General features: G+C 38.6%; 3 protein-coding genes across 3 annotated transcripts; 1 reads left to right on the top strand and 2 right to left on the bottom strand.

The window, feature by feature from the left end:
• Nucleotides 1–308: 308 nt before the first annotated feature.
• ved (ventrally expressed dharma/bozozok antagonist) lies at nucleotides 309–1,828 on the top strand. The gene is made up of 3 exons (XM_058411158.1): nucleotides 309–594; nucleotides 856–1,112; nucleotides 1,367–1,828. The coding sequence occupies exons 1-3, from the start codon at nucleotides 309–311 to the stop codon at nucleotides 1,706–1,708; spliced, it is 885 nt and encodes a 294-aa protein (XP_058267141.1). The 3' UTR covers nucleotides 1,709–1,828.
• A 72-nt stretch (nucleotides 1,829–1,900) lies between these two features.
• LOC131366578 (histone H2A.V) lies at nucleotides 1,901–4,780 on the bottom strand. The gene is made up of 5 exons (XM_058411157.1): nucleotides 4,674–4,780; nucleotides 3,432–3,509; nucleotides 3,233–3,346; nucleotides 2,978–3,107; nucleotides 1,901–2,548 (listed from the first exon to the last, which is right to left on the bottom strand). Exons 1-5 carry the CDS (start codon nucleotides 4,674–4,676, stop codon nucleotides 2,487–2,489), a joined length of 387 nt encoding a protein of 128 aa, XP_058267140.1. The 5' UTR covers nucleotides 4,677–4,780; the 3' UTR covers nucleotides 1,901–2,486.
• Nucleotides 4,781–6,355: 1,575 nt separating this feature from the next.
• LOC131366654 (dual specificity protein phosphatase 26) lies at nucleotides 6,356–11,625 on the bottom strand. The gene is made up of 4 exons (XM_058411277.1): nucleotides 11,383–11,625; nucleotides 9,595–9,796; nucleotides 9,246–9,457; nucleotides 6,356–9,053 (listed from the first exon to the last, which is right to left on the bottom strand). Exons 2-4 carry the CDS (start codon nucleotides 9,771–9,773, stop codon nucleotides 8,851–8,853), a joined length of 594 nt encoding a protein of 197 aa, XP_058267260.1. The 5' UTR covers nucleotides 9,774–9,796; nucleotides 11,383–11,625; the 3' UTR covers nucleotides 6,356–8,850.
• Between the last annotated feature and the right edge of the window lie 324 nt (nucleotides 11,626–11,949).

The following is an 11,949-nucleotide window of genomic DNA, read 5'->3' as shown; positions in this document are numbered from 1 at the left end:
CTTGTGAAAACTCAAGGGGTGGGGAGCAGAGTAGGGAGGATGTTTCCTTTGATCCTGGCCTACAGTCAATTGTAAATGAGCCAGGATTAGCCCTATAAATACCCCAGGACCTGCAGTGGAGGTGGTTATCACCTATCTGAAGACAAACAGAACTCTACCTCATTCACTCAGTCCCAGGACTCCATTCTTTAGACAACTCTACTGCCTGCAGATCCAGAACCAGGACTAGGAATCTTAACAGAAAGAAGCATTTTTACCCATTTTCATTTCTTGGATAATTTTCTTTTGGCTGGACTAAAGGTGGAATGATGAAGGGACACTTTTCTGTCGAATGGCTTTCCCAAAGCAGCCAGAGCAGCGCTAGCACTCCATCAAGCCCTAGTGCAGTGAGCCATTCCAGCTCCTGCATTTCCATGGCCTCTGATAGAGCCAGCACCTCTGGGACTGTTCCGGAAACTCTCCCTGGTTTCTACAGGAGAGTGGATAGCATGGAAACCCAGCAGATCCAGTCTGAGCCAATGGGGCCAGCACAAAGCTGCGTAACTGTGCCAAAGAAAGAGCCTGGCACAAACAATACTGAGAGCCTCCAGCATGGTAAGATCTTAATCAATTACATCCCTAGTAAAATTGTTACATTGTAAAATTGTTACATCTTAAATTGTCTTAATTCTTAGAATGAACATGTATGAAGATATTATTAGTAGTTCATTAGTTACTGAAAATATAACCAGCAAGTTAGCTGAACATTTCTACTGTTTCTAAAACTGTTTCTAAAACATTGGTTAATCAGTTTCCTCCAATAAAGAGATTAAAATGGTCTCATTCAATTTTCTTTCCACATTTTCCTTATTCCAGCTCCAGAGTTAGGCTTCAGCAGTGGGACAGAGGAAGAGGAGACATCTGGGTATGAAAGCGAAGGTGGGCGTTCTCTCTCACCCATGGCCTCCAAGGAGCCAGCACCTTCAACCTCCCCTGGTACAGGGCGGCGAGCTAGAACAGCCTTCACAGCTGAACAAATTGACAGTTTAGAGAGAGCATTCAAGAGGAATGCTTATCTGGGAGCCCAAGACAAAGCTGAGCTGTGCAAGAGGCTCAATCTCTCTGATAAACAGGTGAGCAGTTGTGCCTTAAAGGAGTAGTTTGAGTAGTATCCAGCCTGATATGGTACTATAATGATATAAGAAGAATAAAGTATTGAGACATTGGTATTAGAAAATACTGAACCTGGGAGATGGTAACATCATGCTAGTGTCGATCATCTAATGTTGTATTACTTACCTACTGTGAATTCTTAAAATGTGATCTAGCTATACTGTCATTAAGATGAACAGAGTAATTTGAAACTAATTATTATGTCTTCCCACAGATCAGGAACTGGTTTCAGAACAGACGAATGAAGCTGAAGAGGACGGTGCAGGACGCTCTAGCACATGCCTGCCAGGCCAACGTTGCATCACAGCTAATGCATTACCCCGAGCTGCAATCTTTCAGACCGGCACCTTACCCAAGTTACTACCCAGCACAAGAGGGCCCGAGTCCCTACATGTGTCCCCCCAACATCCATTACTCTCCTTCTGTTGTACCAACCCTGTCTGCCAATGCTCTCTACCAATACAGATGTCCTCAGGGTCTTCCTGTGGCCCCTAGCAACCCAGCCCTCATGCAGCCATTCCAGCCATACTCTCACCAGTACTTCAGCTCACAATGAACACGCTGATTAGAGCCACATGAACTGCAGATGAATTTGTTTTAATGAAGCATCTCTTCTCAATATTGTAATGCACGGTGACGTGCAAGAATGAATGTATTTTTTTCATACTGTTGAATATTTAAAGACACGCTTGTAAATGCTTAAATCTGTAAAGTTATATTTTGTTCATGTTTATATGTACAAGAGAACTGTATAATAAATGTTTATCTGTTTATTTGAATTTCACTTTGTTCATTAGACATTAGAATTTGCATGCAGTACAAAGTTAATTATATACTTTCTTACACTCAGGATATACACGGGGTTATACCACAAGTGCTGCTGAATTCTCAGATCTGAATTTTCTATAACATGTTAATAATATGCTATTGTTTTTCTTTAGTAACTAAAGAAATCTCTGTGGAAAGCTGCTTAGAGTTCTGAAACATTTTATGTAATAAATTTATCAGGTCACAACCAATGTAAAATGTTAGAATGAGTCAAAATCATAATTACAATGACTATTTAATTCTTATTATCCTTAATAGGAGTATGAAGGTAATTAAAGCCAGCACTGATATCAAATGACAGAAACGCAATATTTAAGAAATGTCTTTATGTATAAAACAGATGTAGGTCACATGCAGAAATACACTGAGAATGCACTCTTGTGCCTTCCTTAACCCATTGAAAAAGGATTAACTATGCTCTGTTTTTTTTCTGTTAAATCTATGCATACAAAATAACCAGACAAAAGGATCAAAATAAAACAAATGTTATGACCATAAACTGATTTCTATGCAGTTTTCTGTTGGCCCTTCTTTCCAATCAGAGACTTGTGAATGTGAGGAATCACACCTGTCACAAGAAAACACACAAGAATGTAAATGAAATGGCTTTACATGGGTAAACAGTCTTCTTCAAATAAGTATAGAAATGATACTGCTATATTTAAGACAGTAATGTGGTGTTTAATCAAGTAATTTCTTTGACTAAAAATAATCCACATTACCCACAATAGCTCTGCTTCTTTTGTGAGTCAGCTGTTGCTTTTACATATGTGCAAAATGAATCAGTGGAATGAATCACATTTCTTAGACTTGCAATCCAACTGTGATTTTTAAATCTAGTTTGACTTCATAAGCAACAGAACAACATCTCCCTTATCGGTTTTAATGCATCATATGATCAAATGTAATATGAGACTTTTCCTCAACCTTCCCTCGAGACAATCTCTCAAGTGGACGAGGCATTATATAGAACAGAAGGATGTGCTGTTAAACTGACCTCCACCAGCAATTGTGGCTTTTATAAGCGAATCCAGCTCTTCATCACCACGAATGGCCAGCTGCAAATGCCTGGGAGTGATGCGTTTCACCTTCAAGTCCTTTGAGGCATTACCAGCCAACTCCAACACCTATTCGCATGCATGAAAGGGAAAGCTGGGATGATATCAGTGTAATATATATGGTACATATACACTATAAATAGAAAACACACGTGTAAGTGGGAACAGTCAGTGTTGCTCGGTTTAAATGTTACCTCGGCAGTGAGGTACTCCAGGATGGCTGCACTGTACACTGCAGCGGTGGCACCGACACGTCCGTGGCTTGTAGTTCGCGTTTTTAAGTGTCTGTGGATACGGCCTACAGGGAACTGCAAACACAAACCACAACCATCACAAAGCACGCTTTAAAATGAGTCATAGAACCAAGTTTAATCCTGTGATAGAAACACCTGCCTGAAGACCAGCTCTCTGAGACCGGGACACTGCCTTAGTCTTGGCTTTGCCACTGTCTTTCCCAGCCTTTCCTCCCGCCTAGTGAATGGAGAATTTCAAACGAGAAAAAAAGACATCAGGTTATAATTGACTGATCAAATCCGACTGATCATAAGGTGTCATTAATATTCTATAACAGCAGTTCTGACAGTTTTCTGACTGTACTTTAAATCACATGTTTGCATCAGTGTGCTGGTTCATATCGATTATTATTGTTTATTGCTGGAGGCACGACATAATCTAAGCCTAATAATAAGCAGATTAATACAATGTGCTGTTATATAACAAAGAACAATGCAGAATGTTTGATACGGTGATCATTCAATATGGAGATGTGTAATTAATATTTTAATACTATTAAAATATTATTATTATTAATATTTTTTATTTATTGGAGCCAACATTACGAACTTCAAGAACGTCATCATCAGTCAGGTTTCCTTTGCAGTAAAATGTTTAGAAATGTTAAACACTTAGTATGGGAGACTGAGCTAACCTGTCACAGTGATGTTTAACAACATTAAATGTTACAATAAATTGATTAAAAAAGCATAGTTGCTTCTTATTATTATTACTATTATATTTGTTAAAATTAGTTTTAAAAAAATTAATCACTGGCTATAGTTATAGTATAACAGGAATAAACCTCTCTAAGTGGGGTTTTATCACACACAATTTGATTATGCCATTTAAAATCACAGACAAACTACCAAGAGTCAAACAAACAACAACAACAACAACTGGTAGATACTAGAATGATACAGCTAACAAATAAATACAGTCCAGCTTGTAATAAATAACAGCAAAATAAACAACTAAGCACATAGCGACAAACTTTCCACTGTTCGCTTACTAGTGGTGAAGACTGTGCACTTTTGTGTGCCCAAAAACATTTTAATTAGCCATCTCAATAAGAACACAAAAATAATAACAAAAGTATAGAAATTTTAGGTAAATAATAGCATATTCAGCGAATGTAGCAGCCAAACAGTTATCGCAGTTATTAACCAAACGAGTTGGTTAGTTAACCCGGTAATCCCAGTAAGACAGACGAACTGGAGTCTGCTTAGCAGGTTAGCTAGCGAACATCAGATATCAGATAGCCGGAATTTCACATGGTGATGAAAATATTTAGTAAATAGGGTGAAGAGAAAAAAACGGGATGAAATGTAACAAAATCTTAAACTGTTTTTCAACTCTTACCATGGCACCGATAGAGATTTAGCCAAATCGGAAAGTGTTTTAAGCAACACACACACACACACACACACACACAGCAGCCGGCCCCTGGTGGTAGATTAGTGCACTACACAGGGTATAAAAATAATGATCTTCTATGGATTTTTCACCGATCAGGCATAACATTATGAGCACTGACAGGTAAATGAATAATACTGATTATCTCCTCATCATGGCACCTGTTAGTGGGTGGGATATATTAGACAGCAAATGAACATTTTGTCCTCAAAGTTGATGTGTTTGAAGCAGGAAAAATGGGCAAGTGTAAGGATTTGAGCGATTTTGACAAGCACCAAATTGTGATGGCTAGACGACTGGACCAGAGCATCTCCAAAACCTGCAGCTCTTTTGGGGTGTTCCCCGTCTGCAATGGTCAGTATCTATCTACAGGGTCATGGATGGCCAAGGCTCATTGATGCATGTGGGGAGTGAAGGCTAGGCCGTGTGATCCGATCCAACAGATGAGCTACTGTTGCTCAAATTGCTGAAGAAGTTAATGCTGGTTCTGATAGAAAGGTGTCAGAATACACAGTGCCTTGCAGTTTGTTGGGTATGAAAGGGTTTAATTCGTATGCGTGTGCATCACTTACCTGGGGAACACATGGCACCAGGATGCACTATGGGAAGAAGGCAAGCTGGTGGAAGTGTCATGCTTTGGGCAATGTTCTGCTAGGAAACCTTGGGTTCTGCTAACCACGTGGATGTTACTATGACCCATACCACCTGCCTAATCATTGTTGCAGACCATGTACACCCTTTCATGTAAATGGTATTCCCTGATGGCTGTGGCCTCTTTCAGCAGGATAATGCGCCGTGCCACAAAGCCAAAATGGATCAAGAATGCTTTGATGAGCACAACAGCGAGTCTAAGATTCCCCAGATCTCAATCCAGACGAGCATCTGTGGGATGTGCTGGACAAACAAGTCTGATCCATGGAGGCCCCACCTCACAACAGGTCTTGATCTGCTGCCAACACCTTTGTGTCAGATACCACAACACACCTTCAGGGATCTAGTGAAGTCCATGCCTCAACGAGTCAGGGCTGTTTTGGAAGCAAAAGGGGGACCAAGACAATATTAGGCAGGTGGTTACGATGTTATGACTGATTAGTGTATATCTCCTGTGTATTGCACATATACATTTAGCAGGAAGCCTTTCAAGATTTGACAGTCGATTCAATTGTCCTACTAACATGACTTGTTAATCAAGTAATAATTGAGTGTACCATCAAACCTCAAACATACAAATCCCAACTTGCAAAGAAAGAGCTGGAAAAAACAAATAAGGGGTATACTTATAAATACTTATAAAGGTACAATTTCCCATAATTGCAACAAAGGATTCCAAAACTTTACTTCCATGACAGTGTCCTGTGCACAAAGCAAAGGTTAAGCTTAGGTTAGGCCTTGACATCATTCCTACTGAACATCTTAGGGATGAATGCCAACTATGTCAGGCCTCCTCACCCACTATCAGTGCCTGATCTCACTAATGCTGTTGTGGCTGAATGAGCAAACCTACTACAAAACCACACTCCAAAAGCTAGTCAAAAGCCTTCCCATAAGTACAGGGGATCAGTCCAACAAAACAAAACAACAAAAATATAACAACATAAATATGCTTAAAATGAGACACAATGAACAAATTGTGTTTGGGCTTGTTTTTATTTCTCAATTTTATTTCACAGACTGAGGAATTGGAAAAAAAAAATCTGCCAAAAAGAATTCAAGTATCAATATAACCAGGGTCCATTATAGTGGCAGGATAGAAAAAAGAGCATAGAACATGAAATACAATGAGCAATTTGGTAAATCAGAAATGGACATGAACAAACAGATTACACATTATTTCGCATTTCACTTTGAATTAAATGCAAAGCATAAAAATAAGGAAAATATTTATGGAACATTCTTCTTCTTCTTCTTCTTCTTCTTATTATTATTATTATTATTATTTTATTTATTTAGGTATTTATTTTTACATGTAACAGCTTCCTTTGTCCATCTGTACCAATTAAAAAAATGTTTCCACCTCCGATTATATCTGGTATTGTGATAATTCCTCATCAAGATGATTAAAAATCCTTTTATAGTAAAAATCCCAGCCAACGTATTTTGAAGAATCAGATGAAGGTTTTTACACAGAGGGTGTTTTCATCAACAGTGTGGGCAGTGCTGTTTGACAAATGTTGCTGGTTTTTCGTAATCATTTATAACAGTACTTAGCTGCTGTAGGATGATAATCGTGAAGGTAACGTTTAGATTTGATGATAAGTTATTAATGTAGTAGATCATGTCACTTAAATAATTTTTTTAAGGTTGATTTTGAAGTTCTACATATTGTGTCATGATACCATAAATGTTACAGACAATGCTACAGAACCATTCACAAGACACCTCAAATCAAAATACAGTATACAGTATATAAGCACATTTCTAATTCTAACAACTTGGTATCACACCCAGGTTATTCACACCACACGGTTATGGCTTGGTGGCAAATGATTACCAATGCAGCATGTTACAAATACTGACACTATTGAGGTATTTATCACTCATGGATTTAGAAATACCTACGTTTGTATATGTATACACATACACACAGAGTATAAGCACTACTCTATGAAACCTGTTTCCCTCTAAGATCTTAAAGAGTGCAGAGAAACTATTCATAAGACACAATTTGGTGTGCAGTATTGTTCCTCTTATTGAAGATTTTGTGGTCCCGATTTCAAAAATTTGCCATACAAACTTATAAACAACACACTAAAATCATACCGTAAATGTTTCTCCTTTAGGTGATTCACAGAATAACACTTTCATATACAAACACTGTGTAATAATAGCCTAAAATTTTATATTATATGAAATACCACTTGTTAAGGCAGGACAAATGTAAGTGTAAATGTAAGTAACTAGACAAAATGAAAGGTTTTGTAAAATTCTTTGCTAATTTGTACGTTCTGTTGACTACAAAAACCTAATTATCAGAAATGAATGTAGAAACAGATGCATCATTGATGTTCCTGCAGGTCTGTTATATTGCATGAACTCATACAAAAGGGGCCAAATCACTGCTACATTAACAGCCGCCTAACGCGAGATGGCTGCATAAAGTCTGTGTAAATATTCTGTCATTACATGAGGTCAGGGTTTACTTAATACTAACCCTATTCTCAAAAAATGACATTTGAGGAAAGCAGCTTAGAAGAAGCAGATTATATGCAGATACTGTATGTTGTGAGAATCTCTCCAACGTAGTGAATCCATATCTCTTCACTGTTTGTATTTCTTTGAATACAGTTAGAACTTAATCCTTTCAGGCTGATAGCCTCACTCTGATAATCAGACAAAAATCAGAAGCTTGTTTTTCTAAAATACAGCATTCATACTCAGAGCATAAAACTATAGCTGGATATGCACCAATAATTCATTCACCGTTTCTTGTTTGCTTTGGAATTTGATTTACAGTGACTTGTATAAGTATTCACCTTCCACAGGCCACGTGGTTTATGACTAAATACGTACTGACTCACAGAACTTTGGTGAATGGCCTCCACTAAAGGCCTCTAGAGACATTGATGTGCCATAATCTACATATAACCAAACCCTGATTGATGCTTTTACCAAATTTTGTCTTTGACTTCTAGCAAACTCTGAGGTCTTCCAGAAATTGACATAATGTGATACTTTAATTGCAAATACGTCAGGTCCATTCAATAGGCAACTGGTTTCACAGCAGTGGGGTTAATATTTATGCAGTTGCAATCTTTTATCAATTATGTTGTTCCCTTTGTGATTTACATGGGCCATTTTGTGGAGATTCTTGACAATAATCCCAAATTATTTCATTTCAGTTCTAGGTTATAACACTATGGAGAATTTCAATGGGGTGAATACTTATGCAAGCCCACTTTAAGAAAAGTGAAACCAAACCAGTTAAAGAAGGTCAGTGATGTGGTCATTTGAACAAAATATCAGGGTTAACACTGAATAAGGCAGTATGCACACCTCAAGAGGTCTTAATGTGGTAAGGCATTTCTACTGATCACAGAACAACAGTGTGGAAAATGGTACTACATGTATACACATTGGCCAAGGCAATGGGTTTGGAGTGGGAGTCCAGAGTTTACCGGTTCTTTCAGGTTGTCTTTCGACTGGCGCGAAGAATGCTGTCTAGGCCACTGAGCTGCCGGAGGAAGCCTCGGTTGGGGGTGACACCTCGGTGGTCCTTGACTGTCTTAATGGCTTCTACAAGGGTCATGTTCTGTCGAATCATAAGGTAGGCCAGCACCAGAGTAGCTGAGCGACTCACCCCTACTGCACAGTGCACAAGCACCGTTCCTGTGAAGCCAAATACAGACTATATATAAATAGAAGAACACTTTATTACATGCTGTAGCTTCTTAATCTTGGGGTTGTGACCCTGTGTGGTGTTGCTTTAAATGTGTTTGGAATCACATGACTTTTACTAACCAATATTGATAATGTCGTTGCACCCAACATCCTGTCATGTTAATCAATATTTGGCCTTACCTCCCATGCTGAGAGCTTTGTGAATGAATTCTGCAGCAGGGTAGAAGTTGACACTCATGTCGAAGGAGGGAGAGTCGTGGGCCTCAATGCCATGGTAGGTGATATTCATTCCCTCATAGTACTCCGCACCACCCCGCCATTTGCTCTGTGCACAGTTGAGGATGTGCGTGATCCCAAGCTTTATAAGTTCCTGCCGGTTTGAGGCAATGTCCCTGGAAGATTTTTTTTTGACAAAAAAACAGGTGGATATGTTATTTGGTGATATACAACATGGTGTACACAGGTGAGATACACAAGTACATATCCAAGCCATTTACTTTCTAGAAGGTGAGAAGAATAAACTACTCACTGGTCTCCAATGTAAAGTCTCGGCCAAACTTCGTCCGCATGATTACACGCTGTTTTTCCAGTGTACAGGAGACGCTCAAGTTCAGCAACGCTCAATACAGGAGACCCTTTTTCTGAATCCCTTCTGCTGGGAGACCTTGAATTGCTTCGTGATCGGGAGAATCTAGACATAAACGCCATCTGCGCTGATTGTTAGTAGGATTCTGTGGAGAAAGATAATATATAGCATAATCAGGAGCAACTTACATACAACGTATTTCATTACAACTAAGCAGTTGGGGGAAATGTTTAGTCAGATGTGAGCATACGATCTTTGATCCTAACCACTGAGCTACCACTCCCTTTAATTGTGTTTCATCAATTGAAAAAACAGTCTCAGTGTCATTAATTCCTGCTCTCAACACATGGTGCTGCTCTTGGCACCACAAGCTGCTTTCATGTCATGTGCTTTTATTTATGTTGCCATGCTTTGTTGCTTCTGTTATGGTCCTGTTTCCACCTCTGAACAGTAGTTGGTTAATTGTCCTACTGTGTTCACCTGTTGTGTGTTTGTGTTGTGTGTTTGTTTCTTGATTGGTTTGTATGTTGTGGCGTGTTTGTGGCATGTTGTGTTGTAGTATTTTTGAAAAGCCTTTATAGAGTCTCTTAATTGTCACAAGTCTAAATGGTGTTTAGATCACTGCTCTTTCTTTGACATTGCCTATTTTCCATGTCTTATGATTTTGGTGTATAGTTGCCTGTCTGTGCTCTGACCCTTTCTTGCTCCAACACAGTGAGTTTACACACTTTCATTTTGCTGTCACACACCACATGTTTACAACTAGATTTTTCTTCTGGAAAGAACATTAACTGTGTTTTTAAAACAATTTGAAATCAAGCAGGAAATATGGAAAATCAATTCATGCCTGATCTACTCCAGCAACAAGTGTGACACCATTTTGATTAAAGGTCATCAATTAAAAAATATCATAAGCTCAAAATATTCAATTTTGGCCTTGTATAAAAGCTAGTCCAGGTATAATTCAACAACTAGTTTTCATGAGTGTGAAAGATGAGATTAAGAGAAAAAAATTTAGAGGGCCTTCATGAAGATTGTACTGTATGTACAGTAGATGCTGTGCATATCCACATATTTACATTATATATTTAATGCAGTTCCAGGAAATAATAATCTGGAGATGAGTAAGCCTGCAAAGTGCATCTCCCACAACAATCAAATCAGCATTGAGTAGTTAAGTAGTCCCAGATGAGTTATAAGACAATCCTACCGATTTAGTAGAATTTAGTTTAGAATGAAGTAGAATGGAAATAGAAACAATGTATTTTCATAAAACAATATAGTGTATATCACCACAGCTCTTCTTAGAACCAATATGGGTATCTTATTCTGTGCTGCTGGAGGCGTTTTTCTCTGCAGTGCAACGGTTTATAATACAAACATTAAAAGAAAAACGTATATCAATAAAAATGATGAACTTTTCATTCAGTGGTAGCGGATCCTCATGAGCATGTATGCGCACTGATGATTTGATTAGAAAAATAAATGTAATTAATGATCTATGTTTCAGAAAATGTGGGCAAATAACAAGCATGAATGCATAGTGTATGCCAATAGCACACTGGACGGTTCCATATTAAAATAAATAGAAAACAAAAACAATTGTCCCTCGTTATAATCATCTGGATTCCAACATCTGGTCATCAAATTCAATAGCAGGCTCATACCACCATAACGCTTATTGTTTATTGCAGGAGGTGGACAGACAGAATGTCTGAGAGAGAATCTTACCTTCCATCCACAGCCGTTTCCAAACACACGACAAAAATATCGCTTTGTTCGCTCGTGCTTTCCGATTCTGAAAATACTCTATGAAGAAATGCATCCGACATATTTTAGTGACTCATATTGGACTGCGTAATGAGTGTCATTGCAGCCTGTAGAGGAGAAGCAGCACGGAACGCCCACCTCATGCACATTCACATAAGACTTAAAGCAACCACACGGGCTCCGCGCAGTGACACGTACAGCACCGCGCACTGAGGCTGTCTGAAAGCGTACATGCGTAAGGCATGGATTGCAGAAGCCTTTCAGACATTTTTTTTTTTATGAATTAAGCTTTTCAAATACAGAGGCCTTTGGAAATTCTCCCACAAAAATCCACCATGAACCATTTGCATTTGCAGATCTGCACTTTACAACCACAACGGTGGTGCCAATGAGAGTTTTTTTCTAGACTCTAGGGCTAAAGGGCTCATCAGGCCAGCCCTCCATCATGCATCACGTGAAATATTATGTCTTGGAATTTTCAGACCAACGTTGATGGATTTCTCATTAATATGACCGTTGAACGTTGTT

This window comes from Hemibagrus wyckioides, linkage group LG16 (genome assembly GCF_019097595.1).
Source record: "Hemibagrus wyckioides isolate EC202008001 linkage group LG16, SWU_Hwy_1.0, whole genome shotgun sequence".
In the NCBI taxonomy this organism is placed as follows: Eukaryota; Metazoa; Chordata; class Actinopteri; order Siluriformes; family Bagridae; genus Hemibagrus; species Hemibagrus wyckioides.
Note: the sequence above shows the minus strand (reverse complement) of the source record. Positions and strands in the feature narration are given on the sequence as shown.

Bases quoted from the DNA above. Each gene is read 5' to 3' on its own strand.
- LOC131366578 (XM_058411157.1), bottom strand. The intron at 3,347-3,431 runs GCAGGTGTTTCT...TTGTGTTTGCAG, and splicing joins CTCAGAGAGCTGGTCTTCAG to TTCCCTGTAGGCCGTATCCA. The intron at 2,549-2,977 runs GTCAGTTTAACA...TTCTTGTGACAG, and splicing joins AGCCACAATTGCTGGTGGAG to GTGTGATTCCTCACATTCAC.
- LOC131366654 (XM_058411277.1), bottom strand. From the start codon at position 9,773: ATGGCGTTTATGTCTAGATTCTCCCGATCACGAAGCAATTCAAGGTCT. The intron at 9,458-9,594 runs GTGAGTAGTTTA...AAAATCTTCCAG, and splicing joins AGACTTTACATTGGAGACCA to GGACATTGCCTCAAACCGGC. The intron at 9,054-9,245 runs GTAAGGCCAAAT...TTGGCTTCACAG, and splicing joins CAAAGCTCTCAGCATGGGAG to GAACGGTGCTTGTGCACTGT.
- ved (XM_058411158.1), top strand. From the start codon at position 309: ATGAAGGGACACTTTTCTGTCGAATGGCTTTCCCAAAGCAGCCAGAGC. The intron at 595-855 runs GTAAGATCTTAA...TCCTTATTCCAG, and splicing joins TACTGAGAGCCTCCAGCATG to CTCCAGAGTTAGGCTTCAGC. The intron at 1,113-1,366 runs GTGAGCAGTTGT...GTCTTCCCACAG, and splicing joins TCAATCTCTCTGATAAACAG to ATCAGGAACTGGTTTCAGAA.